Source organism: Seriola aureovittata, chromosome 4 (assembly GCF_021018895.1).
Source record: "Seriola aureovittata isolate HTS-2021-v1 ecotype China chromosome 4, ASM2101889v1, whole genome shotgun sequence".
Classification (NCBI taxonomy): Eukaryota; Metazoa; Chordata; class Actinopteri; order Carangiformes; family Carangidae; genus Seriola; species Seriola aureovittata.
In genome coordinates this window covers 17,415,628-17,438,202 of record NC_079367.1, presented here as the reverse complement: position 1 = coordinate 17,438,202, position 22,575 = coordinate 17,415,628, and the positions used below count along the sequence as shown (strand labels likewise).

At 39.2% G+C, this 22,575-nt stretch overlaps 1 protein-coding gene and 1 long non-coding RNA gene across 2 annotated transcripts; both read left to right on the top strand.

The window, feature by feature from the left end:
* The first annotated feature begins 1,627 nt into the window (after nucleotides 1-1,627).
* On the top strand, nucleotides 1,628-5,228 carry LOC130167906 (uncharacterized). The gene is made up of 3 exons (XR_008827341.1): nucleotides 1,628-1,759; nucleotides 1,873-1,926; nucleotides 2,034-5,228. It is a non-coding gene; the product is annotated as an uncharacterized LOC130167906 (long non-coding RNA).
* An 8,287-nt stretch (nucleotides 5,229-13,515) lies between these two features.
* Nucleotides 13,516-20,982, top strand: si:ch211-261a10.5 (potassium channel subfamily K member 13). The gene is given in 6 exon segments (XM_056374211.1): nucleotides 13,516-13,759; nucleotides 13,762-13,848; nucleotides 20,298-20,454; nucleotides 20,456-20,712; nucleotides 20,715-20,840; nucleotides 20,912-20,982. Coding segments are annotated over 6 exon segments (942 nt in total).
* The last annotated feature ends 1,593 nt before the right edge of the window (nucleotides 20,983-22,575 follow it).

Genomic DNA, 22,575 nt, shown 5'->3' with positions numbered 1-22,575 from the left:
GCTGTGGTGTCTGGTATGTACAGTGTCTGGTATTGTCCGACAGTGGCCTCTTGACATTATGTTTTCCACAATGGGTGTGTGAGAAATACTTGTTTTGGTGTCTTAAAGTAAGTGAGGGACCGTCTAACCCAGACAGGAGTGGCAAGGAAAAATTCTTTGTAACTAGTTTCACTCAGTCTCTGAGACAGGAAAACATTCTTGAGTGCACCGCCTTTGATTTAATTTCTGGCCGTCCTTCAGAACGCATGAGCTACTCTACCAAGGAATGTCTGTCTGGGTGGTTTTTAAGAATTGGATTTTAAATGCTTGTATCTGACATTTGACTTTTTTTTTATTTTTTTTTTTACAATTATGCCTTTTGTTTTCCGGTGGATTATCATACTTTAATAGGGCTATGATAATTAGGATATACAGTATGTTTTAGTCTAGCATTTTAATATTTTGAAACAATCAAATGGCTGTGTAATATGACAGGTGGTGATTAATCCAGAAATGGATTATCATGCAGCTCAGTGCTCTTTCTGCTTTTCTTTTGGAGTTATTTTGACCCAATATAGCGAAGAATCACTTACTCATGTGTGCCTGTTTGACCAAATACATTCCAACGTCTTACATTTTTCACTTCAGTTTTCCACATGTCACTTCAACCCAAAGTGTCTTTTAAGGCTTTAAGTCTCTTTTTCTGTCATGATTGTGTATTGGGCGCTAACCGCTGCACTGCTGACATTCTGTCACATGCGGCCTATGTTGAATTAGTTAGAGAGAGAGAGAGAAGGCGTGAGTGACAGAGACTGATAGATCTGTGTGTTCTTGTTTCATCAGAAATTCTGAAACGCTGCATATTCAGCTAAATGATCAGTACTAGAGTCACATAAACTTACATCAGTAGACTTCTGCACAGGTGACCTGTTGCTGCTCACTTCCAGTACAGCGATGTACTAGTAATTTCACAATAAGAGCCCTGAACCTTGAGGGTTTACAATAAGAGTCTCCTTAAATTGGGGAATTCACAACAACAATCTTATCTTACTCACTTGATTTGATATAAACAATAAGCTCTGTTTCTCCATCCAGACAACCTAAAGTAGAACACAGTCATTGCTGTGGGATTCAAGCCTACAATATTAAAGACCCACAGATGAAGTGCTGTGCAGGCACACTTTACAACCTGACATCCTCGGGCAAGCATGGGCAGTGCTGTGGATCCATTCTGAAAAAGTCACAGGTAGGTTTTTATCAGTTATAATGATAATAATTATCCTTGTCACTCTATTGCTTGTGCCCATTTCAAAAATATATCCATGGCCTTAAATGTTCCTAGAAAAGGGAAAATCATTCGTAAGAAAATCCTAAGTTTTGAGGAAATCTGTTGATTTTCAAATAAGGCTAGAATATATTTCTCTTATGTGAGCACAGGCTGAATGTAGGGAGAAGCATCTAGCCTAGTTCTGTCAAAAGAAACAAAAATCATCAACACATATAATCCTAGTGATATCAGTCTCATCAAACTTAGGTTAAGACGGCAAGCAAACATGTTGTTATTGACAATTAAGGTGATATTCACATTGTTCATAATAATATCTACTTTATAACCAGGAGGTTTGCTGCTCAAGCGAGGACAAAGAGTTGCTCTATGCTAAAAAGACAGGATTCAGATGCTGTGGCCACCTGTACTACAACACCTCTCTGTGGTCGTGTTGTGCAGGGGAGCTAAGTCCAGTGCACCAGCCAGGACAGCGTTGGGCCGGGAGGATCACAGGTCAGTGTCTGCTACGACATTGCCTCAAAGAACAATTCTTGATCTTTTCACTTGATGTACGTTGTAGTTTCTCCATCTTAGCAGTAATATGTGTGAATAATTTTCTGTTTCAGAATTTATATTTCCATCAGTGAACAATCTGAACAAAACATATCTTTGTGGAGAAAGTAAGCTCTCAATTTATAATTTAGATTTTTTTTTTTTTTTGCAAACAACTGTTTTTGAATACATGTGAATTTGTAAAATTAATACAGTTGTTTATGTCCCTTTTTAGTGAAAATCGGGATTTTGGAAAGCGTGTCTCTGCACAGCATCGTGTTCAGTAATGTGCTGAAAATCCATGGGACAAATGCCACAGTGAAAGCTCTGCCATCGCCTTACATTCTGAAAAGACCTGCTAGCTGCAACTCCCCTAAACTGATCCCTGGCAAAACCTACATCTTTGATGAAGTTAATGTCTTCACTGATTTCAACCATGACTCTTCTCTTCAGTCACTCCATTTCATTATTTCCAAATGTCGTCATGCTTAGGTCACCACTTGCTCATCTGTTCCTATGTTGGATAACTTGAAAAATGCTATCAGTTACTCAAGCTATTTCAGTTACTCAAGCTATTTCAGTTACTCAAGCTATTTCAGTTACTCAAGCTACATCAGTTACTCGCTGAAAAAATAATTACATTACTATAATTCATTAACAGCAGTTTTAATTTATTTATCACATTACTTTCTATTACTCAGTGTAGCTCCCTAAAATGTGCCTTTCAACAACTCCATAATCCTCCACGCCTATGTCACATCTTCTGTGATATGTGACAATGGCTTCACATGCAGCCAGTGTACAGTTGAGAGGTATTCACTAATCCTTAACAGCTGGCAGCTCCAGGCCGCATTCAGGATGTAGCACTGGAAATATTTGTTTCTACATCTACGCCCACTTATTGTTCCGCTGTGAGTGGGTGAAACAGACACCAGTTATACTTTCCACCTCTCTTTTTTCATTTTTCACAGAACTATTTCTGTCATTTTTAATGTGAACATACAGGTGCAACATAATGACTGTCTTCCTGGAGAGACTGTCTGAAATTATAAACCAGACTTTTTCAGTTGGCCTTTGAGCATGGCTGTTCGGAACAACTCTAAACACATGATTTCCGCTGTGGTTGGACAGCACTACTTCTGAGAGACCATCAACCTGCCCTTACTTAACATTCTTGGATCTGCTCAGGGATAAACATCAAATAAGCCAACTCCCTGAAATGACCGAGTACAGCAGCATTACTCTGATTATTAACTACAATGTTGTACTGAGTTACACGGTACAATCACTCACACTACGTTTTACTGAATACAGTAATCAGTACAGTTACAGTGGCCAAAATAGTGCATGGTACTCATCTCTACAGTGTGAAGTAGTACTATGATTATTACTATCAAAAGATAGGCAACAGCTAGAGCAGTAAAAGCTGAGTGCAAAATTTGCATCCCCCTTAGACCCTGGGTGAAATATCAAAAAATCTATCTATATAGTACAGTTGAGCTTCAAAATAGCGTTCCATAATTATCTAAATATGTTTCCCACTAAAGACTAAAGATTGTGAAAATAGCTGAATCCAAGTCCAAATGTATCTTAAATACCAAGCTCAAAAGTTTACATCCCCTTTCATGAATGCTCTAGGTAATTAATTTTAATATTTAAAATCAGGTGTCTGGTCTTTAAAATACATTGTCACCACTTAATGCTTGATGAGTGGCAACGAGTGTGTTCAATTAGGTTTGCGTTTTATATTTGCAAGTTGGTATAAATGTCCAACATGTTAATGCAGTTTGCTGAGTGCAACAACAACAATGGGAGCAGGGGAACAGCTTTCAGAAGACCTCAAAATTAAACTGGTAAACTTTCATAACCTGGAGAGGGATATAAATATATTTGAAAGCGTTTTGGGATACCACTACCAACTGTGAAGACCATAATCCAGAAATAGGACAAGAAACATGGACACTAAGACTAAGACTCTACTATGGAGTGCAAGAAAAAGCTGCTAGAAAACTTGCTCTACAGCTATGTAAGAATCAGAAAACAAACAGCAGGTGACCAGAAAAAATCCTTAAAGGCAAATTGAATATAAGTTTACATCTCCACAGTCAAGCGCAGCCTGCACAAGTCTAAAATGTTTGAGACAAAAGCAGGCAAGAAGCCATTGCTTACTTCTAGACACAAGGCAGCATCCTCAAAGGATGCCAAAGAGCATGTGAACAAGCCAAATGAGTTTTGGTACATTATGTGGTCTGATGAGATCAAAGTTGAACTATTTGTTCATAATTCAAATGGGTATGTATGAAAAAACTCCTATGAGAAGAGGAACACCATTCCCAGTCAAACATGGGGGAGGCTTGCTGATGTTTTGGGGGTGTCTGTCTGCATCGGGCACTGGAGCTTTGCATAAAGTGGAAGGAAGAATGATTGCAGGCCAATAGATTTTAAAGCAAAGCCCCCTACAACAAGTCTAGAAGCTGAAAATGAAGAGACAGGACAAAACAATGACCCAAATTACAGATCAAAGTCAATTCAGGAATGGTTTAAAAAGAATAAGGTGAGAGTTTTGCCATGGCCTTCCCAGTGTCCAGACTTGAATATAGTCTATCCTGTGGATAGATTTGAGAAAGGTCGTACAGGAGAAGCAACCAAGCAATTTTCTAGACTTGGAACAAATATACCACGAAGACTAGTCTAAACTTACACCTGAGAGGATGCAGAAGCTGCTCAGAGGGTATCCAGGGAGGATGGAGGAGGTTATAAAGGCAAAGGGAGGATTTTCAAAGTATTGTAAAGTATTAATGACAAAATTTCATAAAAGGGGTGCAAACTTTTGGACTGATATAATTTTTATTATTTCACTAAAATATTCTTTTTATGCACTCTTTGAACATTTTTGTTACTTTTGAGGATGAAGGAACATTTCTGCCAATTGAACATGTGTCAGATATTGTGTTGATGAAAACAAATATCTTTGTTTTACTCTTTTTGTCATTTAACATTAAGGGGATGCACTCAACCAACTGTAGCTGTAATGTTAGCAGGGACCATAAAGTCTGACCTAAACAGCTATTAGCTAATATTTCATTTTTTTATATTATGTGATGATGATGATCATTACTGGTTTTATGTTACTTTGATTTTTGCACTGAACTACATACTAACTGGCAACTGTTTGCACATGTCCTTGACTCAGTTGTATGTTTACATGTAAATGATGTGATGATTTATCCTGTCACGATTGATGAATTTAGAAATTAAGAATAAGCATTTCATCAAACCTCTGTCATCCAAAGATTCCACTGTGGTGCCTTGAATGTTTCTCCATAAATAACAATTTTTGTTGAATTCAGAATGCAGTCATTTTTTATGTGAATGTGATTCACATGGGCACTGAGCATGTCCTTTAATTAATAAAGCAGTCATAGTGTTATGGTGTGGTTTTTGATTTATTGTTGTTGAGCCTCCATTTAACCTCTGTCTCCTCGCTCACTCAGGGCAGCACGGAGGGGCGGGGCCGGTTCTCGGCAGCAGCCTCATTGCCATCACGTGTTCCTGATTCCTTGTTATTTAAGCCTCTGCCAAACATTCCCCACGCGATGTGCCACGCGATTCACTCGTATACGTGCTGTTCCTCCCGTAGTACGGTGGCCGGGAGGTGCAAAACAAGATTACAACATGTGAAACACTTTTACAAAGCTTATCACCCAGCTGGCTGATGATACAACATTATTTTTGCAAGATCTGTCTCAGATACCTTTATCTATTGATCTGATAAATACTTTTTCTGCTGCGTCTGGACTTGAATATAAAGAAATGTGAATTGCTTGCTCTTAAACAATGTGACATCCCTTCTATTTGTAATATACCAGTAAAAGACACTATCACTTATTTAGGAATCAACATCTCTAAAGATAGAGAATCCAGATGCAATTTGAATTTTGACTTGATTATTGACAACATGAAACATTGAAACATTTTTACATATCATAAAACAAAATTACATTTCAGAAAACCAATTAACAAGACACGAAACACTTTTACAAACGGCAAAACAAATTTACAAGCGGCAAAACACATTTACAAGTCCCGAAACAAATTTACAAATATCAAGCATCAACCGGAAAGGGAATGTACCAACTCCGGGGTTGAACCGGAAGTGCCTGTTGTTGTCGTCGGTAGAGTTCATGGTGAGCCGCCAAGATGGACACCGTCTTTTTATGTGTTTCAGATTGAAAATGCTTCTTCATTGGATGCTCTGCAAGAATCTATCATGAGACACAGCACAATGTTACAGACAGCAGGCTGTCTGAGACACGTGGCTTCTGTGGAAGAAAAGAAAGAAATCGTGGCAGACTACCTCCGATGGTATATTATTGACCGCAACTCATCTGTAATTGAAAGGTAAGATCACATTTTTAATGAGATTTTCTTTCTATGAAATTTTTGTTTGAAATGCTTCATGGCATGTATATTTGGTATCAGTTAGTCACTGATAGACAGTCACGACTGATAGCCTATGTGATGTCTGTCTCTCCATTCCTGCCTTGTGCCAATCTATAAGTACTCATGCAACCCTGCCCTCTGTATCATTCTTCGATGTGACTGTGTTTCTGTGTGTAATTCATGCATTTTGTAACACTTACCTTGCCATGTGGAAATCACAAGAACTTTTTTTTATGTAACACACAGGTGGATTGTAGTTGTTGGGAATAGAACATCTAACAGTTTTCTTTCGATAATTTAAATGCGTTTGGCATTACACAGCAGTGAAACAGTGTTTGTGTTCACTTTTCACTAGATTCAAAGATGGTCTTTCAGCCCTTAAGTTTGTTACTGCACTACAGCAACACCCTGCTTTGCTGACCCCTGTCCTGTGCCACTCTGAAAAGCGACTCAGTGGCTTTGAACTTGAGAAACTCTTCAAACATGACCTCAGCCCTTCAGGGAGTAACAGGAGACGAAAAGAAAGTCAAACCTTGGCCTACTGGGCAGACTATCTCCTTGATTGTGAAGGTTTGTATGTTTTTTGTAACTACTTGTAACTACCTCACTACAACTCACGAGAACCTGCCTCGCCTCCCGCTCAGTATTTCTAGTGTACTAGTGAGTATTTTTCCTCCTGGACAGCTTTAGTTTATTCCCGAGTTTTTGCCCCTCGTGGTTTTGGTTTTATTGATCTTTTGTTGTTTTTCCCTCAGCAGTCGCTTAAGTGGTCCTCGGTTAAGTTTTTTCTCTGTCGGTGATTTTCAGTTTTTTGTAATAAACTCTGATCTTTTTTTTAATTTGCAATTGGGTTCAGGCTCTCCTTATTTTCACCGTAACACACAGTCAGATCTGTTGTATTTGATTTTACTTAGTTGTGTGCTTGAGCGTGGGATAAACTTGCTTTTAATCAAAGTTTCTTTCATCACCAGTTATTTGATATTACAGGATGTTGACCACACTGCGCAGCTGCCTGTATGTGAACTTTGTGTATACAGCCTCTTTGGCTGTGCTCCTTCATCTAACAGAGCCAGCAATTGAGTCATTTCCCCTCCCAAAACAATATAACAATTCTACAGTTCATTGCTGTAAATTTAGAACAAGATACTGATTATATTTTTTCAGTAAATTACTGTATATTTACAGTATTTGTATTTGTAACTGTATTTAAATCTACAGTATGTATCCTGTATTTAATGATAATTACAGAATGTTACTGTAATACTACTACTACTACTATTAATAATAATAATGATTATGATAAAGAAATGACAGCAGGACAATATTCATTATGCAGTTCCTTTTCAAACATTTATTGAAATAAAAACAGTGCAAAAAAAGTAAAATTAGACATGAATCAACTTTAACTCCCTGTGTATTTTCTTACTTTGATTTGTTCTTTCGAAAGATTAACAATTTTTAATTTAAATTACAGTGCATATAATATTTGTTAACTCACTGTGGCAATTTTGTTTTTTATGAGAGAGGAACATCAAACTGTTTTAATGAACCTGCTGCAGAACAGCAGCAGTCTAGTTTGCATGAGTGTAGCATAGGGACGTGAACGGTCAACAATTATGCAACATTTTATCTCAAATTCCAATAGTTTGAATAAGAAAATACACTGAGGTTTTAGTCACTTAGTGAAGTACATAAGTCAACGCAGTGTTTAAATGAGTAAATGGGTGAGATAGGGGGTTGTGTGTGTGTGTGTGTGTGTGTGTGTGTGTGTGTGTGTGTGTGTGTGTGTGTGTGTGCGTGTGTGCGTGTGTGTGCGTGTGTGTGCGTGTGTGTGTGTGTGTGTGTGTGTGTGTGTGCGTGTGTGCGTGTGTGTGCGTGTGTGTGCGTGTGTGTGTGTGTAATATCAGACAAAGTCCCACTTGAAGTCGCTGATCTTCTTGATGAGTGTGCTGACATGCGGATTCACTGATGTTGGCTTCTTCTGGACCATCTTGCCGCTCTTCTTGCTTTGCACCTTCTCACGGTTTGCTTTTGTGCCCCTCTCAGGATTGATGTCAATGCAGCTTCTGAAAAACAATATAGAAGGAGGTGGCAGGTGATATCAGTCTATGAATGCGACATATCAAATAAGAGCATGTTCAGCACAATGTAGTGATGCAGAAAGTTGAACCATGTTAAAAAGGAGTATCAGCCACAACAATATTACTAGAGGCAGTAGTTATGTTTGTAGCTGCTGTTCTTGTGTCAGAGGCACCATTGGCTATCACTACAGGTTATTAAAGTCAAGCTCATCAAGTCAAGCTCTGTGGTACAGTATATGTGAAAAAGAAGCTACCTTTGAATGAATTCCAGCGAGCACGCTACATCATGTTGATACTGAAGGTTGAAGTTGTAGTAAGAGGAGAAGACTACAGCAAGCCCAAGCACGAAGGACGTGCTTCACATAGCACCTCTTTATATGCTCAACATCCAGCGTTGGTTTGTCTGCATCATTGGACCTAAGAAAAATATAACAAGTTAGAATCAGTTAACAGAAATCACAAAAATAATGGAATCAATCTCTTCTGATTATGTTTGTATGACAAAGTAAGGTAAGTCAATTACTTCAAATTTGAGTGTGACAATATAAAAAAAAACATGTTTGACCAGGACAATACAACAGTTGCACTATAAGATGTAACAGTCAGAACTGTAAATAAAACAATAAACATTCAATAATAAGTATGTTTTTTTTTGTTGTTGTTGTTGAATAAATAATTTAGATTCAAGGCAAGTAAGAGGGCATCCTGTAAAACTTGTGTGTAAGCTTTGTGTATGTGTAAGCTTTACTTAACAAACTTACTTAGCAAACTATGCATATAGCTGTCAATATTTTATTCACATTCAAAGCCAGATGCTGTACTTACCAGCCACAATCAAACGTGGTGTCAGGCAGTGTGACAACTGCACAATGGCTGGTGTGGCAGACACCTTAAAAAAAAGCATAAAAACAAAATGAATTATTAGACCTTGCAGATACATGTTGATTGGCAATGAATGGAATTTTAGAATAATGGAAAAGACCTTATGTAAAGAAAGAAGAAAATGTCTAACTATAATATTATTAAAACAGACACTGAAACAAAGATAATCTTACATCAGTTTGGATGATGAGGGCATCCAACGGCTCCTTGAAGTTGCCATTAGAACCTGAAGGGTGTTTGAAACAGTCACACTGCAGTCAGTCCTGAAGAGACTTGCTAATTTTTAGCTAACTAGAACATTGCAAATACGAAACTGTTAGTGGCTCTTTTTTATTGATGTGGAAACAGGCACACAAAGCACTAGCCTATAGGTTAGACAACAGTGTTGTTTTAATGTTGATATAAATTGAGACAAAATGCTGAGATGTTCTAATTTTAGCTAGCTTGCAAAAATGAAACTTTTCAACAGCTTTTTTTCTAACACTGTTCTAAAAGGCAGAAAATTCAACTGAAGAAATCCTCAAATCCTCCTCCTAAGTCAGAAAAAATCGTTAATTGATGTCAACTTACTCGGTGGAGGACGTCAGGCAGCTCCGGCATCTGTGACAAAAGACTAAGCAGGTTGTCCTGTGACTGCGCCTCGTGGTGACAGAGACTGGCTGGCAGACTTGCACCAAAGTTGAAATCACCAAAAATAAAATGCAAGCTGCAAAACAAACTTTTGCCAGATAATAAAAAAAGTCTTATGTCAGTTGATTTTCAAATCTTAGTTCCCGCACTTTCCTTTCACCTTCCCATGATGCTCAGCTGTTTACAGTAAAGTTTACAGTATAATCCTGTAAAAGAAGTGCTGTAAATTGCTGTAATCACATTTTTTTTCTCCCAGATTGCATTGCATTTTACAGTACGATACCGTATGACAGTAATACAGTAAAATACTGTTCAGATTTCACTGTAAATTTACATCAAATGTTTACAGTGTACTGTGTATCTATGCCATGTCACATTAAAGGAGCATAAGGTATAAGTTTTATTCTTTTATTAGCTTTGGCAGAATTGAAGAAGGGGGACAGTGGATTTTGTTCCCCATTCATCTTTATCTGTATTTACTGTATTCCCCAGTAAAGTTGTGTTACAACGGGATTGCTTCATGCCCAGTATGAAGAGGAGGAATGAATAAACCGACCTAACGTTTTTGAAGTACTCCTAAGCCCATTTGGTCAAACAGTAGAGCACAAAACCGTCTTGATTATCTACCTATCTAATTAGCTGCTTCAGTATCATCGAGTCCTCTCAGAGTGCAGATTCCTCTAATGCCATTATGTCTGTCAATGCAAAAAAAACCTTTTAATTGCTGGGAGGGTCAATATTATTCTGTGTGTCATTTCATGGCAATGATTTTAGTCATCCTCCTATTCTGGAAACACAGCTGCAGCTTTATTCAATGTTATCTAGAGGCTCAAGCTTTGGTTTAAAGCCGCAGATCTAACACAGATCACAGAACAAACACTGTACATTATATTCACTATTTAAACTTGACTTTTAAACACATTCAGATGGACATGCTTTATTTATTGTGATGATTTAATGTACTTTATAATTATACTGGTTATGTAATATGTGTATATTACTTTATAATTCCGGTGAAGAAGAGGCAAACAATAACAAAATAAAAAAGTCCCTCTTCCTGTCTCCTTGCCTTGTACCAACATATTTGTCTTGTACCACTAATTATTTTATTATGTCTCCTGTATGTTGTGGTTATTTGCATCACAAAATCCCAAACCTTTCTGCCACACTTTGTTATGACACTGAAAAATCTAAATTCCTCTTCCATTTTGTAGACATCAACAGAAGATCACCTTCGAGTGCGGAACTGCGTAGGAGTGATAGATTACTTACAGCCTAGCTAAATGCTCAAGGGACTGAGAAAGGAAGGAAAAAAATATTAAAATACCATTCCTCTAACGTCAATAGCTGACCTTTTGTTTTACATTGGCTCATGTTTTATTTTGTCTAATTCTTTCAACTGTCTAATCCACTCCCAAACCTTTTCACGGTGCCAAAAGGAATGTGTAACAAAAAGGGTTGTGCCTATAAAGGAAAAAATACCAGACATACTTAACATATTGGTAGCTTTTAGGGAAACATTTGACAACAATCTCAAAAGAGAGAAAATACCAGACATACTTTATAACATTTGGCACCTTTTAAGGAGACACTGGGAACTAATGCTATTATTAACAAGGTTATTTAACTGTAATATTTTGCATTTGTTGTTGGCAACACTTTTGACTTTTTCAGCTCTCTGCCACACAGCTTGAATAATGGGTAAATTTGATATTTATCTTTTATTATTATTATCTTAACGACCATGCAGACGGACTTTTAATGGGACAGTGTCTCAATAGGCACAGTTTAAAGGGGCCTAGTCTACTTTTAGTAACCAGGTTGGAAAATCAGATAACTGGACACCATTCTAGACGAATTACAAAATCTTCTTCATTAAGAAATAAGGGAAAAAATTAACAAAGTAATAGTAAGGGTGAGCTTAAAAGAAATTGATCAGTATCACTGAAGCAAACTAAGGCAGTAGACACACGTATTGTCTGCTCTATTTTAGTGTGCTTATGTTGATCAAAAAGACTAAGGGTCGGCAGCAGTGCATATGTTTGTGGCATGTCATAAAAGGAAAGTAAAGATGGATTATTGAGCTGGTGATAAGCTGTAGCGATATACAGATCATTAAAAAGCCACTGTTCAAGCCACCTGCAGACTCAGAAGCAGTGGTTACCAGCACAGTTTCAGATGGGGAAAAATTTTATTTAGAAAGTTTTGTTAATTCAATTTAATTCAAGAATTGCATAGATTAACTAAATTATGACAGAAGGAAAAACCATGGACTCACAACTGTCTCTCCTAGCTCCTGGACACTGATGGTATCAAACAACTGAGCAAATATTATTTTATCTTGTTGCTGTTGCTTATCAGGATATGTCACTATGTAGCAGTGGCGGCTGCTGGTCTTATAAGGAGGGGAAGCTCATTTTCGGCCTACATCATAAAATGTGTCCGTTTATTAATATGTAAATTCGCAGAGTGACAGAAGACAGTCGCCAAACACAACGCTAGTCGTTTTTAACAAAGACAAAGTCGCTGAGGATCAGTAACGTCTCCAGATCAACTCCGAACAACAGAATGAAAAACTTGAAAACTGCTCCGGTGGATGCTAATACTTCAAGATCGCTGATTCGCTCATTTCGCTGTCAATCAAAAAGGGACTCAGCCTCAGACAGATCATCCAATCATCATGCAGAAGCCGAGCGTCCGGGCCAGCCCACTGTCCCATAGACCCCCAGAGACGCTGAGCGTCCGATGGGCGGGACAAAGCCCAGCATTTATCCAATGACCGTCTAGTTTCGCTGCAGTGGAACAACCCACTCTCTGCTTCCCATTGAAGTCAGGAGACGCTCGGCGTCGACACTGTGTAAAGCGCTGTGGCGCTGCGGGGATGAATGAGATGGAAGTCGTGTCGGTTACCTGTGATAAGTAGCTGAATCTGAACAAAAGATGAACGTGTTCTAGCGCATATTTAGTCAATGAAATGTACACACAACAGTACATATTTGACAACTTATTTTGTTGACATTTTAGGGGAAGCTGAGCTTCCCTTGCAGTCTTGGAGCAATTGCCACTGCTATGTAGGTAAGGCTGGACCCAAAGTGCAGCCAACACGAGGGAGACAGTGCAGAATGTTTAATAAACAAAAGAACTTACAACACAAGCACAGGGAACCACAAGGGATGACAACAGGAGACATGAACAGGAGACATGAACAGACTGAGGACAAACCAGACATAAACAGCTCGGGGACAAACCCAGAGATGAACAGACGAACCGACACAGACAAAGGGGAGCACAAAGACTATATAGACACCAGGGAGGCAAGGGTGATTGAACACAGGTGAGACACATTAGGGCGGGGCAGACAATCACCACACAGAGAAACAGGACCAAGACAGGAAGTAAAAACATTGAGACACACAAGGAAACCAACTACAAAATAAAACAGGAAGTGACAAAAGTCCAAAACAAACTAACAAAAAGTGTCTGCCATGGCAAACCATGACACTCATTGGTAAACTAGTGCGGACCTTGTGAGGACAGCAATGTACACATTTTGAGCATTGAAGAGAAATGATCTGACAAACAGTAGGATACTGCAATGGCAAACCATGACATTGCTTAGCACATTAAATTGATTTACAGCACACAAAGAAGAAAATCCATCTGCAGCCTTGAAAAGTGACAATGAAGAAAGATTTCTCATGCTGCTGCCCATCCTGGATCCCGAGCAGGGAAACTACTTGTTTCTGTCTGCTCGGTGTGCTCATTGCTCTTTACATGCTGGCTGGCGCAGTCATATTTTCTTCCTTGGAGAGTCCAGCAGAGTTACAGGCCCACCAGCTCCGGGAAAGGAGGCTAAGGGACTTCAGTCATGAGCATAAAATTAGTTGCGAAGACCTGAAACATTTGTTGTGCCACTATGAAGAAGCCAGGACAGTATCCGGAGAGAGCAAAGCAGAGCCCTTTGGGACATCCCAGGTGCTTTCTATTTTGTGGGAACTGTAGTCTCCACCATTGGTGTATCAAAATTAATGGTATATTAACCCACAAGCCGCAACTACTAACCTAAAACAGAATACATTGTCATTTCCCAGATTGTCCCACAAAGCATAAGGGTTATTTTAGGGTAATGTTCTTCAAATCACACCACATACATATGCAGTTTAGCAGATTAATTTATATTACCATCCTGTCAAGTTGCAACTTGAATTCTAACTTAGTCATGATTTTATAGCTGCCGTTGATGTGCAACATTTGATAACTTAATATACTTATAGGTACAGTAGTTTTCACAATCGATATAAGACCCAGTGAATTCTGTATCATTCTGACTGTGACAAATAGAAACAAATAAAAATAGAGGCGAGTTGTTCAGTATGTCCAGATACAGACAGGATCCCTTGATGATCAACCAATACCATGTCCAAGAAACATGAATCTATAACAAATTTAACACACTTGAACTAATCATAAAAACCTAACTATTCATATGAAGCCAACAAACTCCACAATAGCCTAAAAATTTATACCAGCCTCATCTCTGAGAATCAATTTACAGCCTTTTTATTCTTTACACTATCTTTTGGCACTGAGCCCAGATCAATTTCCTTTCCATAACAACTTCTGTATTTACTGACTGAAGTAAAAGATATTCCAAAGGCAAAACATTTACTACATTATATTAACCACAATGACTCCTCTTGGTGTGCCCTAACTAATGTGCTGCCTTTCCTTCCTCCTATTCAATACACTGTCCCAAAACATTACTTCAACCTTTTTGATGTGGAACTCATATCAACCAAAGCATAAATCAAGTTCAAGTTCAAGAGTGTATCTATGATTGAAGAATCCATCCATAGCGCCATGCTGCAAGCATGGCTAAAGGTTTGGAGGTTTTCCAGCACTGTAGTGATCTATCCCGATGGATGTAAACGGCGGAATCAATAAATGGATATCCTATATTTAATGCTGATTTATGAGATCTTATTATATATGAGTGAGGGAGAGTACACTGTGTTCCCAGTGTGCTCTGACTACATAAATGATTCCATGCACAGACAGCAAAGTGACCCTATGACTAAGGCAACCCTATTGTCTCATCTAGGATGTATTTCTACCCCCCCCCCCCTTCCGCAGGATCTCATATATCTGAGAGAAAATAGAAACCACACAGGAAGATTACAGAGAATGGGTGGTCAACATTTACAGCACTGGAAATTGGGTAATTATCTGCATGATGCTTTTTGATTATGTAGGGGAATTGAGAGTAAGCAATAGTGAGTGTATTAATGGCAAGCATCTGTGAATAACCAATTGCCTGCTGTACAGTAAGGTGACTGCACTCACAAAGATAATGTAGCCTAACAAATGACACACTTCTATTGACACCTACAATTCTTCCCAAACAGCTAATTACTAACACTAACATTTTTATTAGTATTGTGTGAATGTCAAATGCTGTACAACAACTGCTGAAGTGTTACTAGGGAAAAGTCAAAAGTTCATCAGCATTAATACATATCCGTATCTTAGGAGTTTGCTCATCAAATTTCAATCCAGTCATTAACTTTTGAAAATAAATACATTGAAGGTCGGAATGATGCAAGTGAGGAGGTAAGGAAGACTAGCCCACGCTACTTGTATGAGGAAATGACCACGTTTACTCACACAAAGGTCACAGTTTAGTTCAAGGAGACTTACAGTAACTCAACATATCTGTTGTCAAAACCCTAGCCCTAGGGCTTTTAAAATCATGTCGCCTCAAAATTATGTTGAGTCACCAATTGCGATGGTTTTTGTTCAGAACTAACATTTATTATAGCCGCGTTTCGACCAAAAAGTACCTGGAACTTTAAGTTAAGCAAAAGTATTACTTGACATTACATTATTCACAGAACTTGAGGACATAATATGAACGAAAATACGGGACAAATTGCGTCCTGTATATATTCAATAGTCTACAGGAAGCAGCATTTTATTTTCAAATAGCCTACGTGACGATCCTGTATTATACGTGACCGGTGGCAGCCCTTGCCACTCCGGTTGTTGTGGTCCTTTGTTCGTTTGACCCTGGTTCCTGCGATGGAAACGAGGGTTATGTTGCATTTCTGTAATAGTTGTACCCTCCTTTTGTGGTAGGGATGATGATGGTGTCTGGCATGGCATAAATGAGAAGCCCTCCTACGTTGGCGTGGTTTAGCATGAGGCCTAGAAACGTGGAAACAGCTGGCCTGACTGTATATTACAAGAAAATAATAGAGAAACTAATTAATACATTATGTTTCATGTTTCTAATTTGTACACTAAAAAGATCAGCCCTGGATGGTGTCAATGTGGACTTCTATGAAACCAGGGCACAATCTTTCCCTAACTTTAACCAAGTGCTGTGAGTTTAATAAAGTTGTAGTCACTTAAAATGCATATTGTACTGCAAGATCCAGATATTCTGGGGGAAAACAAATAACTTTGTTCTTGAACATTTTACTGATACATTCAGCATAAAACATATATGTTACTCACCCAATTCCTAAATAAACAACATATCCTCATTACATTAAAAGACAACATAATCCAATACCAATTACATTTCCTGCTAAATGTATTTGCTCTTGCTCTCTCAGTTGTTAAGACAGTTTTTCTTTACGTATTTTCATGTACAACAGTTGTACACATTTCTTTTAAAGGAAATGATTGAAGTCTTAGTTTGACTGGTGTAAAACCCTGATTTCATAATTGACTAACCAGTGTAGCAATAAAATGGGGAAAAGACAATAGACCGTATAGTTCAAAAAGTTCTATTAAAGGAATGAATAAATAAGCTGAAGCAATGCCAAAGTCGGGGGAGCTAAAAGTCAGTGGGAACGGGATGGGGGTGGGGGGGCGTCTGTGGCTGGATGTGCTCACCTTCTCTTCCCTGCGTGTGGCAAAGCCAAAACTATCACGCAAAGGACTATTGTGCTGTTGCTGGTCACTCAGTCGTGGCTGGGCTGTCACTGCATCAATGTTGCACAGTATTTTCTGGTGGCTTTTTTCCTTATGATTTATATTAACCATTGCTGCCTGAACACCAATAACTAAATAGCCTGCCCTGAACTCCAATAACACAAATGGAAGCCTACAAATTTCCTACTGACAAATCTAGACTGAACTTTATGGCTAAATGCACGATTCAATGTTGGATTAAGTTAAAATTTTTTCTTATGAGTTCATCACACTTAAGCCCCTTTACTACTAATAGGAAGTGAAGTCTTTAACGAGAGTCTGTTTTACCTGAACGACGCAGCATTAGGTTTGAAGTGACGTTAACAAAGATGCTAGCAAAAGAAAGAGCCATTAGTGGTTTAACTAACTATATGATTGGGCTCCCATTCATAGTATTGACCCCGGCTTCCTATTAATTATTATCCAACTCTCAACAATGCGCAACACACATTTGAAACCTTTGCTCCTGAGCCAGAGTTGAATCACAAACCTTCAACCTCTAACTACAGGCAAAACAAGCTAGCAACTTCCTAAAGGAGTTTTTTTAAATCAAAAACAACTGGACTAGGTTATTTGTCTGGGAAGACGTTTCACCTCTCATCCAAGAGGCTTCATCAGTTCGTGTACGCATCTGACCAGGCTAGGACTGGTCCTACTTTCTGGTGTGGAGACCCAGGTATTTAACCTCTTGTGGGCGTTCACAAGGATGATGATGTCACTGGTTCCCTTTTGTGCTCCAAGTGTCAACGACAGTCGTTTGCATGACTGTCGTTGGTGGAACATTGGTTTCGACTTCGTTAGTGCTCTATTGTGTTATAACGACAGTCGTTGGAGTCACTCGCCACTTGTGAACAGTTGTTATTCTTGGAGGCTAGATTGTTGAGTCTCCTGGGAAGGGATGAAAGGGCAGCATTGTAAATTGGAGATAGGTGGTGTCTGAGACCTCCTCCCCTGTTGAGGGATGGTTTCTCTATTTTTACATAGATGGCCTCTTTTACTCCTCTTTCGAACCAACTGTCCTCTCTGTCTAGGATATGGACATTGCTGTCCTCAAAGGAGTGGGCTTTCTCCTTGAGATGTAAATGGACAGCAGAGTCCAAGCCTGAGGAGTTAGCTCTCCTGTGTTGGGCCATGCGTTTATGCAGTGGTTGTTTCGTTTCTCCAATGTAGAGGTCATTGCATTCCTCGTTACACTGGACTGCATACACCAGATTGCTTTTGCGGGTGTGTGGTGTTCTGTCTTTGGGGTGTACCAACCTCTGTCTGAGTGTGTTGCTGGGTTTGAAATACACAGGGATACGGTGTTTGTTGAAGATCCTCCTGAGTTTTTCTGATACTCCAGACACATATGGAATGACAATGTTGTTTCTCTTGTTTAGTTTTTCTTTCTCAACCACTTTGCTGGTTTTCTTTCTGGAAGTAGCTGCAGTTTTCACAAAGGTCCAGCTAGGGTAACCACAAGTTGTGAGGGCAACCCTCAGGTGCTTGTGTTCTGCCCCTTGGGCCTGTGAACTGGTGGGCACGTTATCAGCTCTGTGTTGCAGGGTTCTGATCACACCAAGCTTGTGTTCCAGAGGGTGGTGTGAGTCGAAAAGTAGATATTGGTCTGTATGTGTGGGTTTTCTGTATACCCCAATGTGGAGGCTCCTGTCCTTTTCCATATGGACGTCACAATCTAAGAAAGGCAAACTATTGTCCTTGGCATCCTCTCTGGTGAACTTGATGTTTTTGTCCACTGAGTTAATGTGTTCGGTAAAAGCTTGCACCTCTTTGGTTTTGATTTTGACCCATGTGTCGTCCACATACCTGAACCAGTGGCTCGGTGTTGTTCCTTCAAAGGAGTTCAAGGCCTTGTTTTCTACCTCCTCCATGTATAGATTTGCCACAATAGGGGATACTGGTGAACCCATGGCGCAGCCGTGTTTTTGTCTGTAAAATTTGCCATTAAACTGGAAATATGTGGTGTTCAGGCACAAATCCAGAAGCTGGCAGATGTGTTCAGGTTTGAGATTTGTTCGGTTTTGCAGGGAAATGTCTTGTGTGAGTCGTTCTCTTACCGTAGCCGAAGCCTCCATAGTTGGAATACAGGTGAAAAGAGAAGTCACATCGTAGGATACCATGGGTTCATCTGGTTCCATTTTTATGTTTCGGACTTTATCCACGAAAACGGTGGAGTTTTGGATGTGGTGTGGGGTGTTTCCCACCAACGGCGCCAAGATATGGGCTATGTGTTTGGCTATGTTGTAAGTGACTGAGTTTATGCTGCTGACAATGGGCCTGAGCGGGGCCCCTTCTTTGTGGATTTTTGGGAGTCCATATAGGCCGGGGATTGAGTCCTGGGGATAAAGCCGGTAGTATTGTGTTTTGTTAATGACCCCTTCTTTTTGTAGTTGCTGTAGACATTCTATCACCTTCTTTTTATAACCACTGGTCGGGTCTCGTTTTAGAGTTTCATAAGTGTTGGAGTCGTTGAGTAGTGCAGAGATCTTAGCCTGGTAGTCAGTTGTATTGAGCACAACTGTGCATCTACCCTTGTCTGCTGGGAGGATTGTGATGTTTTGGTCTTTGCTCAATGTTGTCACTGCTTTCCTCTCCTCAAGAGTGAGGTTAGAGGGGGGGACCTTGGCCTCGGACAACGCTGCTGACACTTTTAACCTTAGCTGATCGGCCTCAGTTCCGGTTAAGTTGTTTTTCCTTATAGCAGATTCTGTAGCTGTAATCAAATCCACTGTAGGTAGCTCTTTTGGTGTCATGGCGAAATTTAAGCCCTTGGCTAGGATCTCCTTCTCAGGTTGGGTGAGTTCCCTGTCTGACAAATTCTTAACCCATCTGTTATGTGTTTCTTTCTGTGCTGGAAGCTAGCAACTTCAGCAGCTGAAGCAAACATGTTAACCAATTATTCAACAGTTTAAAACAAGATGGGAGGAACATGTTAAGCTATAAACCTGATAAAAACTACCACAGTTAGCAGCCAACAGTGACTTGCGTACATTTATAGGATAATGTAACTTACATTCTTCAGAGTTTCAGTCACTTCAGTTTTAAATCATCCAACCTGCACACACATTATATGATTTCAGCCATGGAGTGATCAACACTATTTTTTGATCACTACACTCAAAATCAGCCGATACAGGTCAGCCTTGTTACAATGGCACTATCACAGTAACTAAATTATATATGGACCAGAAAATATAGAATATATAGAGAGAGAACAGAATATATTTGCCTGTGTTTTGCATCTGTTTCCATATCTTCTCACTTCATTATTGAAAAAAAACAAAACAAGTCACTGTTATTACAAACTGCACAGTTAAACTTCTCACTGCCCAAAAATGCATAAAACCATATCTTCACTGGTCATACACGGTGAACCTTTGTGTAACACTAATTTCCCAGTGATACCATTGAAAATCTGTGGAGTGACAGTAATGACAATGTCTGTTATCAAAGATGTCGCCTTTAACCTTATGTGTTTCTCACAGGATTTGGAGCAGCTGCCCCATCCACTGTGACAGAGAAGGTCTTACTTGTTTTCTATGGGCTGCTGGGCTGCTCCGCCACCATACTCTTCTTCAATCTCTTCCTGGAGAAAGTCATAACGTTACTGAGCCTCCATGTTCTGGTGCCACAGAATGAGAGGCAGACTAAGAGGCAGAGCCAGTGAAGGTAACAGAAATGAAGAATTGAAACCATCCGTGTACCAAGTAACTCTCATCCTTTTTGTTGCTGTCCTGCTGGTTGCATGTGGGGCTGCCTCCCTCTATTCAGCCATGGAGGGCTGGACTTACTTGGAGTCCCTCTATTTCTGCTTTGTGGCATTCAGCACAGTGGGCTTTGGAGACCTTGTAAGTGGCCAGAAGGAGCACCATGAGGACACATGGGCCTACCAGGTTGCTAATGTCTCCTTATGCTCTTGGGAGTGTGGTGCACTTACTCTCTCTTTAATGCTATCTCTGTGATCATCAAACAGGGACTGAACTTGATGCTGAAGATACTGGCCTGGATGTACAGCGCTATCTGCCACTGTAGACTTCAACAAAGACCCCTATTCAAACTGTGCCTTCTGACTCTGAGTCACCCTTGTGTTATTGTTAAGATGACGCTCTGCATAAGCAGCAGCTGCTTGCAGTTTCCAGTTCAACCCGCAGTATGATCTGGCACTCGTGAATGATTATATCCAGTGTCGTTTGCTTCCAAAATGAGTGACTATGCCTGTGGTTTGGTTTTTGGCACATTTTCAGAAAAAGAAAATTCAGGAAACCAAGACACAAAATCACAAAACAATCTGCCTCATCTACAAGAATAACAATTACATCACTTTCAGCCATCAGCAAGTTTCTGATGATCTAAAAAGAGATTAGAAATGAGACAACCCACGTGAAAAATTCCAGAGGTGCAATTTCAAGGACACGGATTACTGAGCCTGACACACTAGAAGCTCATAAAATATACTGTCCAGCCAAATGAGATTTTAATTTACATTAAAATCAAAGAAGTTTATCCGTATAAAGATATGGCTGGTTATTGTTGAATGCTGTGGTAATATTAGTGGCTTAAATTTGTAACACCATTTGTATATATTGCTATTCACTGGGACATGTTTTTCAGTTAATTTGTTCTTGGTGCATGTCCATCTTGGATCATCATATTGTGAACATCAACCCATTACTGAGGGCACTGGATTAATCTGCATCGCCAATAGTATATCTTTAGTAACATTTTATTTTAACAAAAATCAAATGAACTGTATTGAGAAAGAGGCATGGGCAGACTAAGACAATGAGCACACATGTGCCCAGCCCATGATTGAGACATAATGTGTTTTAACTGACTGCAAAGCAGCTTCCTTTTATTTTATCATTGAGATGTGACTAATGCCTTAGTCAGTCAAATTGTTGACCAAAGATTTTATATATTTACCATCTTTGGAAATGTAATTACTTCTGAAATATCCTAATGTAAATGTATGGTTTCATCTGGACTGGGGTTGTGAATAAAAGATGAGTTTTATGAGGTAGTTAGATAGCTAGGATGCTGGCTATTACATTACCAGCAACCCAAATCATAGACCCCAAATTTCTGAAGTTGTTTCATGCATTCATCCATTTGTTCTTATCCCTCAACATACTCTCACTCATGTCTGACAGAACAATGCACATTATATCACTACCAGCACATCTCTTCATTGGGAAATAGTAGAGTAATGTCTCCATCTACTGGAGTGCTTTGTAACTCACATGAAAAGAGTCACACAAGTGCTTGCAGTGCACTACAGTGTCATTTTATATTAGGACCTGCTCAAATACAAGAAAAAATATGAAAAAATGATTTTTTTTATAGGACAATTGCTGTTGGTCAAATAATAGTAATAATAATAATAATAATAATAATAATAATAATAATGCCACTATCCTTATTATCATCATTGCCATTACACTAAAATAAAAAAATTAGTAGTATATAATTTAAAAGTAGTGGAGTAGTGATTACAGATTATATTCAAAAGCAAGGCAGCAGTACTGGCCCAGAACAGAATCACATGGCACTCCATTAGGACTTTGTTGTGATGAGAAACTTTGAAATCATACAAACATGTTCATTACTCAGTGCTTTTTATTTGAAAATTGTGTCAAATACAATATGAAGGGGTCCCATAGGTGGGCGTTTTGCATCTGTGCCCAGGGGGCCATTGTGTCATAATCCATCCACGGTGAGTGGTCAGCAGTAATTTAGGTAAAATTTTAAATATCCTCTCCACAA